Source organism: Perissodus microlepis, chromosome 11 (assembly GCF_051167445.1).
Source record: "Perissodus microlepis isolate ML-2025 ecotype Zambia chromosome 11, ASM5116744v1, whole genome shotgun sequence".
Taxonomy (NCBI): domain Eukaryota; kingdom Metazoa; phylum Chordata; class Actinopteri; order Cichliformes; family Cichlidae; genus Perissodus; species Perissodus microlepis.
The window spans coordinates 19051359-19073199 of NC_140471.1; the positions used below are offsets into that span (position 1 = coordinate 19051359).

General features: G+C 42.3%; 1 protein-coding gene across 1 annotated transcript; it reads right to left on the reverse strand.

Annotated features, from left to right (window-relative positions):
• Positions 1-171: 171 nt before the first annotated feature.
• chn2 (chimerin 2) lies at positions 172-21456 on the reverse strand. Its single transcript, XM_084943605.1, has 13 exons — positions 20801-21456; positions 13926-13964; positions 12361-12416; positions 10680-10711; positions 10362-10475; positions 9940-10210; positions 5309-5392; positions 4213-4297; positions 2805-2978; positions 2538-2615; positions 2190-2327; positions 1990-2095; positions 172-1518 (listed from the first exon to the last, which is right to left on the reverse strand). The coding sequence occupies exons 1-13, from the start codon at positions 20847-20849 to the stop codon at positions 1347-1349; spliced, it is 1398 nt and encodes a 465-aa protein (XP_084799731.1). The 5' UTR covers positions 20850-21456; the 3' UTR covers positions 172-1346.
• Positions 21457-21841: the final 385 nt, after the last annotated feature.

The following is a 21841-nucleotide window of genomic DNA, read 5'->3' on the forward strand; positions in this document are numbered from 1 at the left end:
AAAAAAAAAAAAAAAAAAAAAAGCGCTCTTCCAATCACTGCGCTTCAGGATATAAGAAATCATTATTAGCAACAGGGCTGGGCCTTCACTCTGCCCGAACCATTTCTACTGCAACTTACTGAAGTGCAGACTATCCCTATAAAACACACAAAACTGCAGCAGCTCACCCCATTTCAAACTCAAGCTTTAAAACCTTTAATAAATCATCATCATTTCATAAATTACATTATCAACTGTCACAAAAATACAATTTGATAAAATGGATTTGTAGAAAGGATTCAATCGAACCAAGTGTGAAAGAAACACGCCCCGTACAGCTTTAGTATGACAGTTAAGCAAACTGCAACTCAAGCTGCACCAGCAATGTTACTGGCAATAAAAAAAGAAGAAAAAAAAAAAACAAAAACAGATCATTATTGAAAATATTCCAAATTACAGCATGAAATACTGAAACACTGCAACATGAGCAACCGGCATGTATACAGAGGAGCTCTGCTCATCTGTTACAGTCTTCAATAGGACATGAATAAATGACCAGTGTTTAATCCACATGTGTATTCCTCACATAACACTGAATACACTGAAAGTCGAAATGGTGCACCCACGCACGTTTGCTTTTTCTGACAGTACTCTTCTTTCGAGGACCGTTTTTGCATCGACACAAACAAGTCCACAAACAACCGGCCCCGACAGAATATATTATTTGTGACAAAGAACAATGCAGAAACACAAAAATAAACATCTGTACAAAATAAATCTATACACACGTTGCAAAAAAGTGCTTTATGAGCGCCCAATTGTCTCATTTCTTATTATTTCTCTTTGTTTGTACACAGAGTCAAAATATCGATCATTGGATGATCTGATTTTATGTACAATGACAGGATCTGCATTGTTTTATCCCATTTTTAAACCAGCATTCTCGCAAACAGTACAACATATGCACACGTCATGTTAGAAACATTAACTTGGCTGATCTGTGAGGCTTAGTTTACACAGCCTTCACCGACTGACAATGTGCCCAGAGCAGATTTCACACAGCACTGTCATTATGACTGAGTCTACACCAGGTAGTGACAGTCTTCAAATTAAACAGAGGAGGGAACTGCACTGTAGGTAGTTAGAAACACAGGATCCTTTCCTAATATCTAAATGATGGTCTTGGCTGAGCGTAGAGACCCGAAACTTACAGTAACAAGACGATGTCAACACTAAAACCGACAAAGTGAAACTGTCATGCGACAATGAATTCAGACTCTTCACTAGAATTAAGGTGGCTTGAATTTCCTCTGATAGAATAAATAGTTGTCCTTCTCTTCTTTTGTAATGGGCGGACGCCTCGCTCCTTAGAATAATACATCTTCATGCTCTATTATAAGCTGCACCACTAGCTTCTGCTGCCTCATGTCATTCAGGGTTGTCAAGGCGTTCTGCTCCGGCGGCTGCATAAGAGTTGGACCGAAGACAATCCCCAGGTTTTCAGCATTCATTAAGTTGTACTTTTCAAACATTGTCACCCTGTAAAATAAGAAAAAAAAAATCAAGTTTGCACAGGGAACAGATTTATGAAGCATCCAGACGAGTGTTGTTTTGACATGTTTTTATTTTGAGCCATGTGTTCATTCAGTGTCTCCAGCCAGGGCACATGAACCTTGTGGGAGGAGGGGTTCCTGCAGTAGCTAGGAAGCTAGTGGACAGATTAGCTTGACGAAAAAACAGGGAAAAAAAAGTCTGAATCTTAGGCAGACACTGTAGTTTTCAACAAATCTTTATAAACTTATGTAAATAGTGCATTTACTGGGGACTATTTTCAGTTGCAGGTTAATACACAGTTTGTTCTGTGGAGCATCTTTACAGCGTATGTAGGATTGACTCAAAACAACCTACAGTGCCCATATTCATGGTTACGAAGAAACCCAGTGTCATCCAATCACAGCTTGTCTTTTTGTCAGTTTTGCAACGGCATAACTGATTAGTGGGCGAAGTTACCTCTTGAGGTGAGCCATCAGGTAGCGTAAGGTCTCATAGTGGGCCGGAGGGAGCTGCAGCAAACCTTCGTGAATGGCCTCCAGTCGGGATTCAGCATTTGGAAGTTCTGCATCACATTAGTAAAATGATTAGTATCAGAGCCCTGCAGAGAAGTACTAACACAGTAATGGTGCGGAATAGCAAAAGCGAAGCACTCATACTTGCAGCTTGAATAAATTTGGAGTACAAGTCAAATGTAATGACTGGAATGGGGAGGTCTCTAAAGTAAAGCTTCAAAGCACCAGCAATTATGTTAATGTCTGCATAGGCACTGGCACTGATGTCAGCCTTCTCGCCATCTGTTGACACAAAACAGAAAATATATGACTAAGATGCCGTTTTGTATTTGTTCAAAATACAAAATCATTGCTGTAGGTTTCCTTTGTCATCTCCAAAATAAAATACAGCACTGTATCACGCTCCTCTGCAGCTGAAACACTTTATTCAAAGGTTCGAACCTCTGAACTAAAACCCAGAGCCTAGAGCAAAGGAATTCACTGTCAACAAACCTCGATCAAAAGCAAGCCTCACATCCTCAATATGCTCGGAGAAGCCAGACACCCTGTAGAGACCTTCGGATTTCATACCTGCAAGAGAAAATTGGAAGGTTTGTGTCTGTTTCTTTGTCACAAAAACATAAAAATGAATCAAAGAAAATGCAGGCGTCTTTTGTACAAAAAGGGATCAATGGCATTTCTAAACATTATAAACGAGTAAAGGAATAGAAATAACTGTGTATTCTACTTTCCTTTACCAGTAATAAGTGATGGATCTACCTCTGAGTTCTATTTCTCGAATACACATGTCCACCACCATGGGCCGCGTTGCGTTGTGAGCTTTGACAAGTGTCGTGAGGTCACAGCTAAACACTTTCTTTATCCTGCGCAGGTCCGGCTGGCAGTCGCTGGGAACAAGCTTGGAGCACTGTTTGTGTACATTCAGCCCACAGTCTAGCAGAGCAAAAGTGAGATAAAAAGAGAGAGACGATAACACAACCATCATCCCAGGCTTAAGACAGCAGTTTGAAAAGGTTTCCCAGAGTCAGTGATAAACTGCACTGTCAGACAGTGCAGCTGCTGTTAAGCCGTCTCAGTGTACTGCGCCAACGGTAGATATCAGCGGACAAGACAGCACTGGCGGGGGGCTCTTGTTGTAGTTTCGGTCACGTGGATTGTGCTGGACAGCTGGCAAAAGCAGAGTGTGTGTAAAAAGTAATGCCTGCTTGTGTGGCAGCACAGCTTGAAATAAAGGTTTTTGAAGGAGTGGTACTCGTAGACCAGGCGGTGTGGGGGTGTGGGGGAGGGTGTTTGATGTTACTCTGAAATCGTTCATCACAAACTTGTTTGTAACCGCCCGAGCAGCGTTAACGCCGGTCTGCTGATTGGGGTCCTCGTTCTCAGTCAGTGTTGCAGGAGATAAGCAGAGAACTGAAGGACAGAGAGAGAGACAAAGAAGTCTCTCCTGCTTCCCATAGCACATGAGGTGTCTGATGATGCCGCCGTTTGCCTCTGGCTTATCAGCATGGCAAATGTCTAAACAACAAACTCTCTGTTTAGGGAGAGAGCAACCGAGTCCACAAGAGCGCACATCAGCCCCAGGATTGCGTCTGTGCAAGAAAACAACCCCGTGGAGGCCCTGAAAACCTGCAGTTATGCTGCTATATTTGGACAACAGCGACACCACGTTTGGCCTGTGTTTGACCCGAGTTTTATATGTCATAGGTTATCTGTAGCATTTACTGTTGACATAACCTACATTTGGATATAAATTCTATCAGCATGCTGCACCACACTGAATTAGTTTGGACAGTGGCAGTTATTAAGCAGCTACGGAGTGCTGTGTAATAACATTTATTAGAATTATTTGGTGGGAGTGGTACAAAATATTAGTGAGTGGAGTGCTCAGAAGGAGTGATAACAGTTAAAGCTGTGATTATATAAAGATGTCTGTTCCTCACTGTGTTTAAATGTCTTTTGATGAGTCAGCAACAGGACGATGTCATCTTGTTTGCCACAGATGTAACAGGGAAAATACATAACACCGCCACCACCATCACGCTAAATAACTGAAACATCCGTGACAAGACGCAGATTTTATAATCCCTCGTGTAATCCGACTTACAGGACAGGATATGTTCAAACAGTCTACCACATGCAACATTTTATGTTGAAGTGCGTAGAGTACCTGAGCAGCGGACTCCCTGTGCAATGAGGCCCCACATGAAGTTAGCACAGTATTCGCACCAGTGCGGCCCTCGAAAGGTATGTACCTGGGAAGACAAACCACATGTTTACACACACACACACACCGTCAACTGCAAGTCAATGACCAGTTCACACAGTCCTCCACCTTTGATGCGCTGGATAGTGATTACACTGTGATGCCAAGCCATACTAGATGGAACCCTGCACCAAATGAGCGCATTTGTATACACGAGGCAGATTAAAGGATTTACTACAGCGTGTCTGGCATCTGTCCTGAGCAATCGGATACATGCGGGGAAGCACAGAGGCAAGCCTGAAAGTCAAAATAACAGATGTACGCCTATGGTAAGAACAGGGATAAGGTGGCAAATGGAGTTACATTGATGTGCACTTGAACACACCTTCATTGTTACTTTGAATAGGTAGGAGTGGATTAATGAGTGCAGAGGGCATATGGCAGGTGGTGAGTGCATAGTTTTTGTTCGGTTTTCAAAGACAAAGCAAACAAAAAGCTGGGGATCACTGTAGCTCACCTCTTAACTGAAACCCAAGACACCACTGCAAGAATTTTAAGGTGCCCAGAGGCAAGTATGTCCAAGTTCTCCTTTGTGTATTAAGAGAGCCATAACTCTTGCACTTGCACGCAACTCTAACACTTTTTTTTTTTTTTTTTTTTTTAGAAAATCAGAAGCTTAAAACAAAAACAGATCTAAGAGCTTTTAAATCAATGCTAATCGATGTGTTCTGTTGTTAATGGGTTGTGGTATCCATTAGTTCCCCTCAATGCATATGGGTGTCAGCTGCATGTGTTCTCATCAAAACAGCAACACACACACACACACACACACACACACACACACACACACACACACACACACACACACACAGGTCTGTGATCCAAACACATCTGCGGATCTGGAGATGCATCTCGCTAAAGAGTTGCTTAACCAAAGGAAAAACAAAAGTGAGCTACTACAAAATAAATTAATAGTCATTTAGGAGAAATGTTAACAATGTTGTCAGCAGCTGACACTTTGACTCATTTCATTCCTTGTGTCTAAGAAGAAATTGCTCACCTTGAAGTTGTGGATCTTTTCATAGGAGCACTGCTTCTCTGGCGTATCTTTCAAGGCACTCCGTCGCACCAGAGGTGAAGAGATCTGAGGACAAGAGGCCAACAGTTTAATAGGCTTCCACAGGAGAGTCCCCTTGCTCCCCAGCTTGACTCCCAGAGCCAAAGCCAGCAGCTCCTGGCGCTTCCTCTCCTGTCTCTTAGCCTTGTGGGTAATCAGCTCGGCTGCCAAACCTCCTATGTTTTCTTCAGCTTCCATGCTTGACTGATCGGGCTCCCAGAGACTCTCCAATTCCTCTGGGGGAAGGTGTGAAGGGGATCCGTGAGTGCTGTGCAGCAGACGCTGTCGGCAACTGTCCAAAGCAGAGGCAGCAGCTACACTCCACTCCCCTGTGACCCAGGAGGGCGACTGATGACAGCCAGCGCAGCCTCGACTCTGCATCTGATCTGAATCCAGTGGCAGCAGTAAGCAAGAGCAGCAGTGGGAAGAGGACTGGTAGTGGGCGGCCTGAGGGCAGGAGTGTGCCTCGCACAATGGTCCTCTTTCACACACCCAGAAAGAGGGAGAGAAAGAGAGAGGGAGGAAAAGGGAGAGAGCGAGAGAGCGAGAGCAGGGTCCTAGATGGGCAGGGGCTAGAAGGTTGAGAGTGAGGGCAGCCGGGTGCTGTCAGGACCACTTCACACAGCTCAACAGCTCTCTAAAGCAGGATCAATAGTGCAGACGCCCTCTTTATAGCACTGAGCACACTCCCATTAGCACAGTGCCTTCCGGACACACTCCACTTCACTTAACTGCAGATAATACTTCACTGCCAGCAGCTCTCACTCAGCACTGGATCCTTTAAACAGGTCACTCGCCTGCTCAGAGACAGACCCAAGATTGTCAGCCTTGTCAGAGCTGAGGCTGTGTTGTCATAACTCAAACAGATCTTGACCTCTAGCTGTGTCTGTCAGCTGGTGGAATTCCCCACACAGCAATCCAAACTAGATCTTTCAGACACCCTGACTGCACTGCCCTGACTACTCCAGTCTGTGACAATCACTTGTGTCAGAAGACCAGCAGAGCTAGACCATTAACTGGTATTCACAGGGATTACTGTAATAATCCTTACACAGGGAATAATCCAGGAGTGCCCAAATCCAAGCAAAATCCCATAGGAAGCTCATTTGCAGGTCTGCAGCAGCGTCTTTTTTGCCGGCGGGGGGTTGTTGCCATGTTCATGCTGAATTTGTCCCTATTAGCTGTGCTCGTTATTAGCCAGTAAACAGCACCACGAGACTTGCTTCCAATTGTCACAATTTCTAAAACGAGGTATGGCACAAACGACACATCACATGACATTCCGAATAAACATCAGCAAGACTTCACGTCCAGCAGCTTCCGTGTTACAAAACAGATCAGTCCATCTATTGGATGACATCATTAAAAAAGTGATTTATTAAGCTACTGCAAAGGTCGGAAAGCCCGTAAGCACTGGATTTGTGAGATAAAGAGCTGGTGCAAAAACGGAGTGGTGAGGCAGAGAGCAAAAGACCCAAAGGGTAACTGCAAAACTGAGATAAAATGAAGGGGTAGGAAGCTAGGCTGACAGACAGAGAAGCACAAGGGAGGGGGAATGCAGTGGACATGTTGTGTACCAGCTTTTTCCTTTATGTCTCTGATATCTGTTGGGTAAACTAGGCCTTAGCTGTAAGAGGGACAAGACAGGTGAAGAAATTTTTCACTGTGACAAGCATTCTTTCAAAGACCTACGCATACCATACGGTACAATTTAACTCTGCAGCTAAGTCTGTAGAGACAGATGAGGAATAGACCACTCCGTGATATTTTAGCCGCGCAGAGGGGAGGAGAGGGAGGGGGAGACAAGGGTTGTGCTCTTTGTCTGCAGGCAGATGGCTTCTTGTCTCTTAAAGAAGAGCTTGGAAGAAAGGACACAAAAGGTGGTCCCACAACAAGCTCTGCTTTCTTTTCAGCAGTTTGGCTCTTTTATTCCCCTCAGGACTTTTGTGAGAATGCAGCTGAGTGAACTCAGTTATGATTGGAGTTGTAGGAAAACAGCACAGTGGACACTGGCACAGTGAGACAAAGGGGACTAAAACAAAACTGCTCTAACAAATGGAAAAATAGGCATACTGTGAAGGACACAGTATTGAAAGATACTGAAAATGGAGGAAACTGTCACTTTTGTCTGGGCTAGGACCACCGAACATGCATCTATCACACTCTGGAAAAGTACCACATAAAAATACTGTTTAAGTAGCATTTTGCAACTAAAGAGACATAAATAGTTGTTTTTGCACTTTTTATAGCAGAGCAAACAGGTAATTATCCTATAAAACAAACAAATAAACAAACAAAGAAAAAACATGGCGAAACCTTTGAAAATCTTTCTAGGGCACGCACGCAGGGCAGCTTGTTGAGAGCGCCACTGAGATTAAACCAGTGTGGTGAGCATCAGGAGCAATGTGGCTTTAGAGAGGCTTTAGTCCCTGAGTAAATTCCTGCACACGCAAAGAAACTCAGGAGGGTGATGGCTCACTCAAGTGCCCCCTTTCACCTTGTGAAAGGGTTTTAATTACACAAGCATTCACAGTTATGGTATTACATAGGTGTCAACCCGACACCGAGTAAACACGCGTGAATTTTGAGTGTACAGTGAAGCTTCTGTGGCTGTTAAAGGCCTCGGGGTGGAGCTGTGTAATTGGTAAACACAAAGTTTAAAAGCGACCACAGATTCAAGCCATCGGGTCAGGTCTCTGCTTCTCAGACGCAGAATATTTGAGCCGACAGAAGACAGTCTCTCTGTGAGAAGAGACTGGCAGGTGGTTTTCAAACGGTGCCTGACAAAGTCTGCCATTATCACAGCTGTCACCGGCTGAGATACTTGGCAGGAGGAATGCATAGTCAGTTTTTCAAAGACACACAGATAGCTGAAAATCTGACATTTAGCTAGAGACATGCTCCAGTTTTACTTGCCAAATGGGATGCTTTTTACAGAATGCAGTCCACAGTCATTCAAACCTAAAAATCAGGCTGTGGATCGAACACACGAGGGACACTTTTCAATAAAGTGCTGCCTTTCATGCAAATGCAGGCTTGTCTGCACATCTTAGAGGAGTTCTCGGTGTAGCCGTATCTGTCAAAGTTTATTTAAAACAGCAATAAGTCAATGGACTACTCGCTGACCAGCAGCCAATGCTTGCATTAATGCTCTCGCGTTACAGAAATCGAACTCAAGACTGATGATGTTAACACAGCAATGATGGTCCTACTGACAGGCTGCCATCTGCCTGTTGCTGAGTGATGAACTAGAAGCAGACATTTTGAAGACAAAATATCCCAGAATAAATCAAAGCTGAGAGACACATTAACGATACAGCTCACGCGCTCACAGCAAAACACCAAGAAATATAAAAATAGTAAATAAATGTAAAAATTAAAGCTCGGCTGTGACTCTGACTGCCATCACCTCTTAAAAAAGGCACAAAAACTAAGTTCAGATTGCCACCTAGTGGAAGGACACTTAAAAAAAAAAAACATGAAGAAGGCAGACATTCCTCATCCTGATTAAGAAATCATTTACAGACCTTAATCTGACATCGGCTTGCGAGTGCCAACAAATACAATGTGAAACCTGTCTCACCCAAGATCAACGTGTCTGATATGGATGGCAGGCCGAGCAAAGTCCCAGTCCCCTTGGTCATCATTACCTTTCAGTGAAGGCAATGAAGCATGGCAGCAGTGAACACACCCAGAGGCAGCAAGGATAATGTACGTCTCACTCACAGGACAAAGTGTCCTCTCAGGAATGCTCTCGTTCTACAGGAAATGTACTGGAAATGTTAAGTAGTATGGAACTGGATCAAAACCCCAGTATTTACACAGCGCTGGTGATAAATACCAGCTACTGTAATCTGCAACCCGCTAAATCTTTGCAATAATGCTGGCTTGTTGTGGATGTTTTGAAAGATTATGGGCAGCCAAATAATTTGGATGAAAAAAATAAAAAGTGAAAACAAGTCTGTTTGTTATATACTATACTTCTTTAGTATTTTATACCATTTGGATGCAGAATTGTGAACAATATAATGGAGAAGTTTTCTTTTGCACCGCTCCCTTCCTGTTGGAATATTACCCAAGCCAAGAGTCAATAATTAGCTTGCTTAGGTCAATCCACAGAAGCAAAATTCAAAGAAAATCTAATTACAGTTACCACATGTACCACATCCACAAAATGCAAAAATCTGCAGCACAAAACAAAGAAATATTTGGCAGGACCACCCTCAGCACAAATTCCCCCAGTAAAACATTGTTTTTGAAGGTATTTTGTAGAGCTCAGTTCAGCTTTGGGGAACTTCTAAGAAGTTTCTGACTCTTCGTGTAATTCCAGATGTTTTGATTAAGGGATGCGGAGCTACACCGTTTGTTGTAGGATTTCTTATTCTTCTTGTCACTTAAGATTCGTTCCGAGTCTGAATGCCCAGAGTTTCTGAATGACTCAGAGACCCTGATAGTGTTTTAGGATCAGAATCACAGAATCACACAAACACACTTCTATTTACTCTACATGGTATACACTTGTTACAAACTGGATGGCCACAGAGCGCAGTACAACATCCAGTCATAAAACCCACCTTTTCATCTCTCTGGAAGGTGACCCTGCGTGGTTCTGTACGTCCACGGCTCAGTCTGTGCACCATTTTGTCCTTGAGCAGCGACGTGTAACCAAGATGCTCGTAGATGGGGTTAGTGGTCATTTTGGCGATGTACTCTGCTGCCTTGGTCTCGATGTAAAGAGTGATGAGGGCGTCCGTCACAAGGTCGTGGACCGACTCAAACCGCTTCTCCCCGACAAAGTGCTTCCCATCGTAAAACAATCGGTAGTTGAGGGTCTGGTGTCCAAACCTGGATGGAGAATGAGGATGTAGTCGGTAGATACGTTTTAGAGGTTGAGCGGGTGAGTAAAAGCGATCAAAGTGGAGACTTGATGAGTGTTGGGATGCTGGTAGAGCTGACCTCTCAGGGATTCGGTGCTGCATATGGATGGGTTTGTTACCTTAAGGCCAAGGTGCATGTCCCTGGCTGTCTTTGGCTCTCCCTGATGAGGTAAGCACCCTCTGTTCCCACCAGCAGCTCATCAGCATAATCTCGAGAGATCACGCCATGAAATCTATTTAAAAAAAAACGTATACAAGTCCTCCAATGTGATTTCCTCCTTAGTCATGAAGTTTTACATATTGAACGCTGATCAAAAGCCAAACAAAAAGATACATATCCACACCCACTTATAATCTACAACTGAAAACCATTCGCTGTGCGTCGCAGGGGAAAAACAACAACATAGAAATGATGAAAGAAATTCAGTTACACTCACTCTCTGCCATAGTATTTGGGTCTGCTCTCCATCTGTAAACCAGAAGAAGAAATATTGGCTGCAGCAATATAACATGAAAGCTCAATCAAATAGCTTTGCAAATTGTTCCTACAGCCTGTGTGAAAGATAAAAGGCCCAACACCACAGCACAGATTATCTCCATCTGTACCCCCGTGTCTATTCACAGCTACCAAAGCCACAAATTCAGCTCACACACTGTGGAGATGAATTGGAGGCAAAGCACTAAAACAGCTGGTAATAGATGGCCAGCTGCAAAAATTTATATTGAGCCTGTTAGTGTCTATGTAGTACAAGTCTCCCAAGAGATATGGCTAAACCTATTTTTAATCTTGAATGTAAATATAACCACAGATATCGCTATAGTGATCGCCTGCAATAACACAAGAGGGGTTTTTTCATGTCATAGATTTGAGCTTTTATAGCACTGCCAGGGTGAATCATGACTTCTTTTTTCTTCCTCTTTCCTGGCCTTCTTTCTGTAATCTTTTATAGATAATAGCTATGACGATATTGGATTTGGTAATATGTCAAACATCATTTTGTAGTGAATTACTGGACAACTACTTATCTAGTAATAGCAGCTCACAGGCTTCTCTTAGCTCATCAAAGTGTGGCAAGACTCAAAATAGGATGAGACACGCATCATTTCTGGATGCTTATACAATAGAAAATTCAGATCTTTCTGCGAGGGAAGTAAAAAGTAGAGCAACTTGCTCCATGAGCTTTCCTAACATAACTGAAGGGATCGAATCTGCAGCCTCCTTCGAAAGCGCCCCAGATCTTGAATTTCTCTTCTACACTTGTAACACATCTTGATGTTTCTTATAGGATAAAATGTGCTATTGTAGCTGCACTATAGGTGATGGCAGCACTTCAGACGGCCCTTTCATTCACAGGATTGAGAGAACAATCAAACCCCGTGCAAGCTAAGACGACATAGTAATTGATTTGGAAATATCATTCAATTTTGCCTTAAAAAAGTCCCTGAAAAAAATGCTCCTAAACAAACTTTAAGGAAAGGAGCGTCACTTATTTAATTTTTATTTTGCACTGAGTTTAAATGGTTACACTTTGGGTGCGGGAGGTTCAACAAGCAGCTCCCCGCAGGTTACCGAGTGGTCTGGCTCCCAGCTGCCAGACTCGATCACTTGTCAGCGAATGTGTTCCACGGGAAAAACCTGAGCGTGAAAACTGAGCAGTGGTGTACATGTAGCGTGGTAGACTGACTCATGAAGGGAAAGACACTCAGAAATAATAAATTCGAATTTGATGGTGTCGATAACTGTGTCAGTTAGCTCCAGCGCCTGACCATATGGTCGATTGTTATATCGGACATTTGGCAGCAATAAACAAACAATGAATACAATCACAGATGGGATTCATGCTTTGCTTGTATTCTGGCTTAGTTTCGCATCAGAACGTTTATTGTTGCTTCACTGCTGCTGCGCGTTTGAAATTTTAAACCATACAAATGCAAGCCTACGTGAATTATCTGAGCAATCAAGCAGTTTCAGAAATTTGGACTTTTTCTTCATTTAAATGCATTGAATTTGTTTATCATTTATCACTGAGGTAAGAATTGTTTTTCACATTTACAGTGACAAAAATATGATTATGATCCTTTCAGCATCTATGCAGTTGTTTACAAAGCTGCACATACCTCCTGAGGACATGTGATCCTCTTTGGTCTTGGGGCTTCCTGCTGTAGCTGGTACACTGTTAGAGAAACATGCATATTGATGAAGGCTCCATGTTTTCCACCAAATATAAGCTTGGTTAATACACAGTTAAGAGGAAGGAAATAAAGTGTGCTGTGCAGCATTTACACAAAGGACAACAGCTATGAGTAAAGCAATATTTCCACTTAACAGGCTGCAGCCTGTGGAAGAAGCTTCTAAGCGCTGCTCAGAGAGCAGAAGTAACAGGTACATAAGGAGCCATTAGCTTTTGTGTGCAGTGCTTAGCAGTGAGTGTTTCACAGGGCCATATATCTGAAATCCATTTGCGTGAATTAAGACCTGTTTACCTAATGTGCACTTATAACTCCATAGATTGCTTTCAACTTTGAAACACAAAGACACTTTTACACACGTGGTGCAAGTGCAAGCCTATTATTAGCATTAGTAGTGAAACAGGGAGAAAAAGGGGGGGAAAAAATGGAAATGAGAGATTTGTGCAGGGGATTTAATGAGCACAAACATCTCAGCCGCCTCCCAGAAATAGCACGTCCAATTAGCTGTTAAAAAAACGTGAGCAGTCAAAACAGAGAATCAGAATCAGTAGCTAACCATGATTTTTTTATGAGTCTAGAAGTGCACTTTCCCTTTTACCAAAGCAAACTTCACAAAATCGCCAACAAACAAACGGAACAAACAAAAATGTTTCCTGTTTTAATGCTCTCAGTCCCATCGTTTGGCAGCCTTGTGCCTTGTCCTCACTACTGGCAAGCAGTGCTAAAGAAAGTGCTGCGTGAGGCTGAGCTAAGTCTTCACCGCAGCAGATTCTCCAGGCAGGGGGAAGGATCTCCTGACTGTGAAATTTCATGTTTTGTCAGGCTGACTTAAGCCAACCAGCAAGATCTGGACATCATCCATTCCCAAGACAGAGGGAATCCAAAAATACCTCAACATAGGACGAGAGGAGTCAGACGGGAGCAGCATTAATGTAAAATTACGCAGACTAGACATTTAATTACAGGGGAAGTTATTTTAAAAAGCTATAAATTGTAATTAGTTAAGCAAAATGTAGGACAGACATTTTCCCCAGCAGAGACGATTTCGGCTCAGCTTCAATCAGTGCGTTTACCTCTATTCTGACGAGCCAACCCGTTTCCTCCCACATGGTAAAAACACTGCATAATGAAGTGGGCGTTCTGAGGACCCCGTTTTAAATGAGGCTCTTTAGCAGGTAGAAAATCCTATTTTCCTAGCTGCTGGTAACCTATTTTACTCAGAGATCAGGAATTGGCTGCTTTGCATTTGCGCTTGTGTGAATGAATTCAGTGGGCGAGTGTGTTCACAGTGTGTGCCTTTAAAGCGTGTGTGCGTGGCCTTTTGAAACCTGCAGTGCATCTAATTTTGTTATGCTAAACCAAACCTAATTCTTCAAAGGACAGAAAACATTTCTGTGTGAAATGTGGAGCAGGAAAAAAAAGGTGAAGCACACCAAAGGCAAAGTTAGGTGAAGGCACTGCTAATCAGTGTATAAAGTGAATTAATTACTCACAATAAGACTTCCATATGGGTGGCTGATAATCCTCAGGGTCTGCAAAACACAAAAATACAAAAACAGGCTTTTGTCACAAACTCATGATTGTGTTAATAACTCTCCTGTTTTCTCTCATTACAAAAACTCCACTTCTAGCTTTTTCCCAGTGGGATGAGTGTGCACCCTTTACCACTGTTATGTCACTGTTGTTTATCTCTCCGCTATAATTATGCATATGGATTCATGCTGCGCAGCTGCCTCTTGAGACGCACCAGTGAATACAATTCTAATCAGCGTCTGCGCTTCAAGGACAGTCGGTACGCGCTGATGTCCGCTTGCTAAACATTGTGTCGGCACGCACCTGATCTATATTAACAACCACCAAGGCCCCCGACAGCACTACACATCTGCCCTGCGGTGAGACTACAAACACGCCAATCAAAATTAGCAGAAGTAAATACAATTTGAATCTTGCTACACACAGCAAGACATCCCCGTGGGAAATGTGGTGGCTGAGATATGATTATGTGATTATGGAGCACGATGTTACATTAGCTCAGGAAACGTTTCAGAGAAGGTGGAGTAAATTCTCTGCAGCAAGTCAGAGTTTACTCCTACTGAGAAAAGAAATGACTTGTAATACTCTGAGAAAACGTCACTGAATGAATTAAAATGTGGCCAAAGGTAAGTCATAAAAAACACGTTGACACCCGTAATCATAAGAATAGCTAATATACATCGTCAGGTAGGTTTTCTTTTACTGTGCAGCAAAAAGGGAAATCACACTACAGCACTGTAGGCGTTACAATATAGTACTGTATATACTTTCAGTTTTCCTGATATAGTCTCCATAAACAGTTTGTTACATTAAAACTTAATACATCTGTGCAAAATCCATTTTTGGAGTGTTTGGTTTTGTTTTTTTGCACAGCAACTTGTTACTGTACACATCAGTTTCATGATGTAGAAACTGATTTGTCAATATTAATATCCCTTTGTTGTTTTTGACTGTGTTTGCAGAGCAGTCTGACAAGATGCCAAACAAATCAGCCCTCCTGGCCAGGACTTTTAGGTCGTGTCAAGCTTCAACCTTCAAACTCAAACGTTTGTTTGTTTGTTTTTTAATCGTGTTACAAGGTTGTAATTACAAAAACCTGAAGATTTTCACAATCTATTAAATTGCAGTCAGTTAAAACATGCTAATTTGACCCCAGTTACAGCTAAAAGTCTCATAAGAATTAGATTCTCTTCCCTTAGAAGAAACAATTAATTGCATGTTTGAAAATTACTGAATGCCTGGTATGCTCAGCATGCACACTGTGACACTGACTCAGTCATACAATATCAATCCTGGTGGCCTATAGCTAACACATAGGCAGATTAGACTTCATGCCAAATGCAGAAAATAGCCAGCAATGTCACTCCCAGTGCCAGAGAGAGAGAGATTTACCCAACTGCGCCCAGATGATACATGTAAAGCATTCCTTTGTACTCATCAGCAAATCTGCACCACACCCCTCTGGCGAGGAAGGAAAGTAATAAAACACACCTCATATGGGAATGGGAATCAGATAATGAAAACCAGTGAGCACTTGCTGGATATGGGCACCGAGGTCCAGGCAGCTAAACTGAAAATCATTAGTCATATGAAGTGCATCTGTGTTAAAACTGTTCCACTAACATCTCTATGTTCCTCTTTGATTTTTTTTGTGTCTGACAGCACTTGAAGAGCAGACAGTCAGGGCGCTTCCTTCCTGCTGGCTTCTCTGCGAGCGGTGGCAGCATGAGTTTTTCAAATAAGATAAAAAGCTCATCATTACGGCACAGTCACTGTGCAAAGAGCTCTGTTTATTACAGGGCACAAACAAGACAGGTGCACACAATTAACAGCTGAATATGTAAATGACAAAAAGAAAAGGCAAACAAACCCGACCCCTATAAATTTTGTTGCTGAAGCCCTTCACAGGGTGTCTGCCTTCCAACACTACCAAATAACCTTCGGGCTCCATTTGCCGATGTGCGGCTATGCTGCCTTGGAAAATGTATTGTTCAACACTGACGCTTTGTCACTGTGTACTGCACTGGCAACAGCCTGAAAGATTTATTCCACTGCAGCTTATTTAAAGAATGTGATTTCATCTGGTGGGCTGCCAAATATTCTCTTTTCAATCTAATTCTTAATAATGACGAATGGCATTTCGGCCTGGAATTGAGCAGCAGTTTTGGCTACAAAAGAGGGAGCGCGTAAGTGCTGGTTCAGATGCAAACACTGGCAGACACTTGCCCAAATATACACATATGTGCAAATACCTACCCACCCACACACACTCTCTCACACACACAAGTATACGTATACGCAAGCTCGCACATGCACATAAACACCCAAAGAACATCAAAAAGAATTTCCAAGTGGCTCAGAGTTTGTGTGGCGTCTCTCTGACGATGATCAGGGAGAATTTTAAAATTCTGAAGCAGCCAGAGGGCTCTTCCCCCTGAAGAAACAGCTATTAATTGCGTTGCCCTCCATTACTCACCAAGTCAGAAGCATTCAATAAAATAATTACCAGCGGGTGTTTGCTTCGATGACAAAGAGAATTTGCGATGAATAAAGATCAAGCTAAGAGTTTTATCCCCCGAGATACCATCCGCTCTACTGTCTGTGCAAAATGCAAAAGAAATATTCCGCTTCAGCGCCTAAAACAATGACTTGTGTTGATGTATACTGAACGCATGGCTGACAACAGCAACTTTGGAGTATTTTAAGACAGGATTTCTGTGCAGAATCCTCACTGCTGTTGTCAACAGTGAAGGTGACACAGAAACAACAATTACAAGGAGAAATGAGACCAATACCTGACCATCTGATGGGATGTTTCCCAACATGCAATGCAATGCTGCATATCTGGGGGCGTATCTGCAGAGGTAATATGGAGCCAGTAATTTCACTGGAAACTGGGACCCACTGTCACTGTATCGTACGTGCAGATGTCTTTAAATCTGATTTGTGCAGTCCTTTTTACAGCTTATAGTCAGCTCCCAAAATTTGTGGGACACCACTACGGTGGATTTTAAATCAAGCAATTGATATGTGACTGAAGTGCAGACTTTCAGTTTTAATTCAAGGGTTTTTCTTTTCCTTCATTAACTGTTTAAGAATTACAGTCATTTTTTTTTTTTTTTATTCACAGTCCCCCATTTTTCAGAGGCTCAACTGAAACTGGAGAAATTAAAACAATTTTAAATATAAGGATTATTTTAATCACTTGAATGAAAATCCTTTGCAGTCATTGATTGCCTGAAGTCTGGAACCAATAGACATCCCCAAATGCTATCTTTCCTCCCTTGAGATGCTCCACCAGGCCTTTACTGCATCATCTTCAGTTGCTGCTTGTTTGTGGGTCTTTCTACTTTCAGATTTGTCTTCAGCAATTGAAATGCATGCTCTATCGGGTTGAGATCAGGTGATCGACTAGGTCACTGAAGAATATCCCATTTCTCTACCATAAGAAACTACTGCTTTTGCACTATGCTTTGGGTCATTATCCATTTGCACTGTGAAGATCCATCAGTTTTGCAGCATTTGTCTGAATCTGAGCAGAGAGTACAGCCCTGTACGCTTCATAATTAATCCTGCTGCTTCTGTTAGCAGTCATATCATCAGTAAACACTAGTGACCCACTTCCACTGGCAGCCATACATGCCCATAACCATAACACTCCCTTCACCATGTTTGACAGATGATGTGGTATAGTTTGGATCATGAGCCGTTTCTTTCCTTCATATCTTTTTATTACCATCATTGTGCTAAAAATTCAGCTTTGTTCTGTTTGTCTAAAGATTTTTTTGTATTGTTCGGGCTCTGTTAGGTGTTTTCTGGCCTCTGAAAATCAGGCACTGTGTATAAAAACATCCGTAATTCCAAAATAGTTATTCACCGCACTTCAATCACATGCTGATTGTACAGACTAGAAAAATTGTGGGGATTTTTAAGCAAATTATGGACCAACAGTACATGACCGCTTTTAGTTTATTTTTTTAAAACCTTTCAAGGTCTTGTTCTGGCAGGAGGAGTCCTTAATTTCAAGTCCTTTGAATATCTTCTACAGTTTCAAATACCATCTGATTTTTCCTTATTTTAACCATCTAAAGATGAAGAGAACAGAAATTCTTATTTCTGTTCTTCGTGAAGACTGTAAAGATGCTTATGTATGATCTGAAAAGGCCGTTTCATAAACATAACAAAAGGTGACTGTGAAAAATAATTTTACTGTTGACCACTTGTGGGGAAAAAAAAAAAAAAACACTTTGAAGTTTTAGTTACAGGTTTGAGATTTATCCACACGCATAAGGAGGATTAAGAAACGACACATTCTGGAGAAGATCTCCAAGTGTGCGTACCTCACAAAAATACTTGCACACACAAGCATGTCAGTGGGATACATCAGAGCTGCAGCAGGGAGACCATCTGTGTGTTACAGTGATCCAAAACAAGTATCTCAACACAGTCTTAGCTGACCAAATAACATGTGACAGGTAGGAGAGTGTCTCTTTCTCTGTGGAGTGTGTTTGTGTGCTGCTGGCATAGACACCCTTAGGGAAAGCTGGCTGTTAAAAAGAAGTGTAGGCGAGTTTAAACAAGGAAAAATATCATTTGGTAACCTGATTTTGACATTTCTTTGAGTCTGCTGTGGAGAATGTGAATGCAAACATGCAGGTAAAACATGACACAAATCTAGTCCTGAAAGATTAACAAATAAATGAGGAAAAATAAAGAAGTAACAGAAATATGTTGAGATATGTTGTAAGAAATGTGTAGGATCGCACTTAACAGACAGCCTGTCTGTAATGCATGGCGACATGTCTGCCTCCCTGACCAACTTTATCATTTAAGGCTGGATCTAAAGGCATACTTTCATGCTGTAGCCCTCAAAAAACATTTTCAAAGCTTCATTTCCTGAAGCCGTCTGCCAAATGATGTGCTGCTGGTACAGTTACATGCTTCCATGCCTAACCACGCCAAGAATGTGTAGGAATCTCCCCGATTTAGACAGAAAGCCAGAGGATGTTTCCAGGGAAAGGATGAGATTGCAACATTTATGTTGCAATCTTATGGCAATCATTTTGGTTGTCTATTGCTATAATCAACTTAAAAGAATAGAGGCTATAGCTATTGTCTTCCAGCTGTATATTAAAGATTCAGTTCAAAAATGTCTACAACATGCTTTTTGGTGATTTGCATACAATCTAATACCCCATTGTATTGGGTTTTGTAGATATTTTGCAGAAAGTAAAGAAACAAATCAACCCAGTTACCTCTTTCTGTTACTTAAAAATAAAAGAATTTGCCATCAGTTACAATTCGATTGGGCAGATTTACAAATATGATGGATTTAGCCAAATATACCAAAGCACTTTGTTTGCAGCAAGAACAGAAGACCTAATATGGAGCTGGAATTTCACAGAGATTCATGTTTCAGTCATATGCCTCATAGACAAGATTATTCAAATGTTGCATCTGGCTGCCAAAGAGCTCTGCACGAAAATAATAATACCCTTGCGACAACCACTCCATCCCTGGCAACAGTGCAGCTTGTAACCTCTGATAATTATATTGAGAGCCCAACAGTAATGACAACCCTCCAATGCCACAGAAAGAAGAGACTTTCCTCTTAAAGCAGCAGCGGTCAAACAGTAAATCCACTTCTTTCAGAAACGCACACATGAGATAATGCTTGTGGTCACCCTGAGCTATATCAGCTTGACTGTCTGTCCCTCCCACTGGGCAGTACCTTGGGAAATGTGACGCTGCTGTGTGGTCAGGATGCAGAGACAGTGAGAAAGTAAAACAAACACTTTATGGAATGTCCTCGTCCTGCCATAAATTAAATGAAAATCCACCAAAGCAATGCTGAATTTGACTTTTTGCTGCAGCTTTTTTCTTCTTCTCTTTTTTGCACATTTTCTTGATGTTATTTTATAGTCCAAACATAAACCACGCGTGCGAGGCTCAGTGTTACAAACAGCCTCATCCCTCTGTCACACACGCTCGCCCCTGGTTGTTTGGTGGGGCTTCCACACCAAGCAGTGCTGCGATAGTGGAGGTTGTACTTTATACTCTGGCAAATACGAGCTACTCCTTATCAACACACAACGGGCTATGCGCAGAGAAAGCATTCTGCTGCTCCCACTGTATTTTCAGGGTTTATTTGAACAGCTGCTGACAAACATTCTGCTTTTCCTTCTGTGAAAAGCAAAGCACACAAAAATGACAAATAATATGCGCTAATCGCTGAGCTATACCATTGTTTATGCAAAGGGGATTTGGCTGGAGTTTTCTGCAAACTGAAGCAGTCTGAGCTGTATTATAATCACTCAACTGGGGCATATTAGATTTAAAAAAAATATCAGAAAACATCAGCCTGGTTGATGTTGCATTTTTGGAAAATGGTAGACTAAGGAGGCCAAAGATAATCACAGAAGACAGCCAAGTGGAAAGTCAATAGTGGAATTGTGGAAATGATTGGCAACGTTAAGGACAACATCCAAAACCAAGCGTCACACTGACTGCATCTCACGACCTTATAATCCTTGTGCACATGAAGGGCTTTCCTTTTACCCCAGTACCTCCACAGCTGCATCCACTTAGAGGTTTTTTTTTTTCTATATTATCACAGCTGCCACCTCGAGATAGTTTAATGAAAGGCATCTGTGAGACAGATTAATAGAGATGAAGATAATGCGTGGGTTTACAAGCCAACAGGCGAGAAAAGTTTGATTCAAGCCAAACGAAAGCATTAGAAACTTCTCAAGAGGAAATGCCATCCTATTATCATTTCTATTATTTAGTGCAAAGCTTCTGTGTCTGTTCGTTTGGGGAGAATTTGAACTCTTACCAGAGGATAAAGATGAACCTGAGAGGCTTGAGTTGCTGGATGCTGCCATCCCAATCACTTTCACGACTCGGTTAGTCCTGTTTGGCCAAGGTGGGCTCACAGCAGCTCGTCCCTGGCGGTGCCTCCATTTCCCTCACGCCCCAGTGTGCTTCACCTTTGACGCCTGACTGGTGATCATTTCATGTCTTGTTTGATCCCGAGCCCACCAACACCACCCCCGTCCGTCCGTTTGAATCTGCTGATCCTTTCCTTCGCCTCGCTGCGCGCCTCGGCGAGGAGTTCACGCTGCCGCATACACCGTGGGTGCCTTGGATTCAAAAATAAATTAAAAAAAAAAAAAAAGACTACAGGAACGTGCTCCGTGGGTCTGTTTCGTCAAAACGTTTCCTCCCCACAATGGACCGAACCTGTAGGTGCAAAGTGTCGTGCCATGCAGAGCCCAGCCACGGCGTCCATGTGCCACTTTAAGGATCGCAATAAACACACCACACCGCAGCCTAGACGCGCCTTCTTAAAGTGAAAGTTTTGTGGAGCAGGGTTTTCCAGATGTAAGCAGTCCTGACAGGCAAAAACAAGCCCAAAACAGCAGAGCTCAGCTCCGCTTGCAGAATGTCAAACAGACGGAACTTTCTTCCTCAAACCACACTCGTTTGATTCATGAAAAGGCACAAATGGGCAAATTGTATTATTCCAGAGCTGGCAGTTCTTATTTTCATTTTTGATGAAACAGCTGTGGCGAGCCCGGTGTCTGTGCGCCATCTGGTGGTGCAAAAATATATATCGCTCGAAGAAATGAACGTTTTTATCAGTTAAAAAAAGAGCAATGGAGAAAACGATCAACTGGCTTACATTTTGTATTATTTTGACAGCTTCTGCACATCCACCAGTGACATGCTCACGACTTCACCCTGACCTCTGCCCAACAGCTGAGTGTGTGCAGTGTGGCTGCACCTGCAGACAGGATTATGTACTGTAAGCAAAACAGTAAATAAAAAATAAATACACCGGAAATTGATAGAAAAGCAAATTGTTAATGACGTT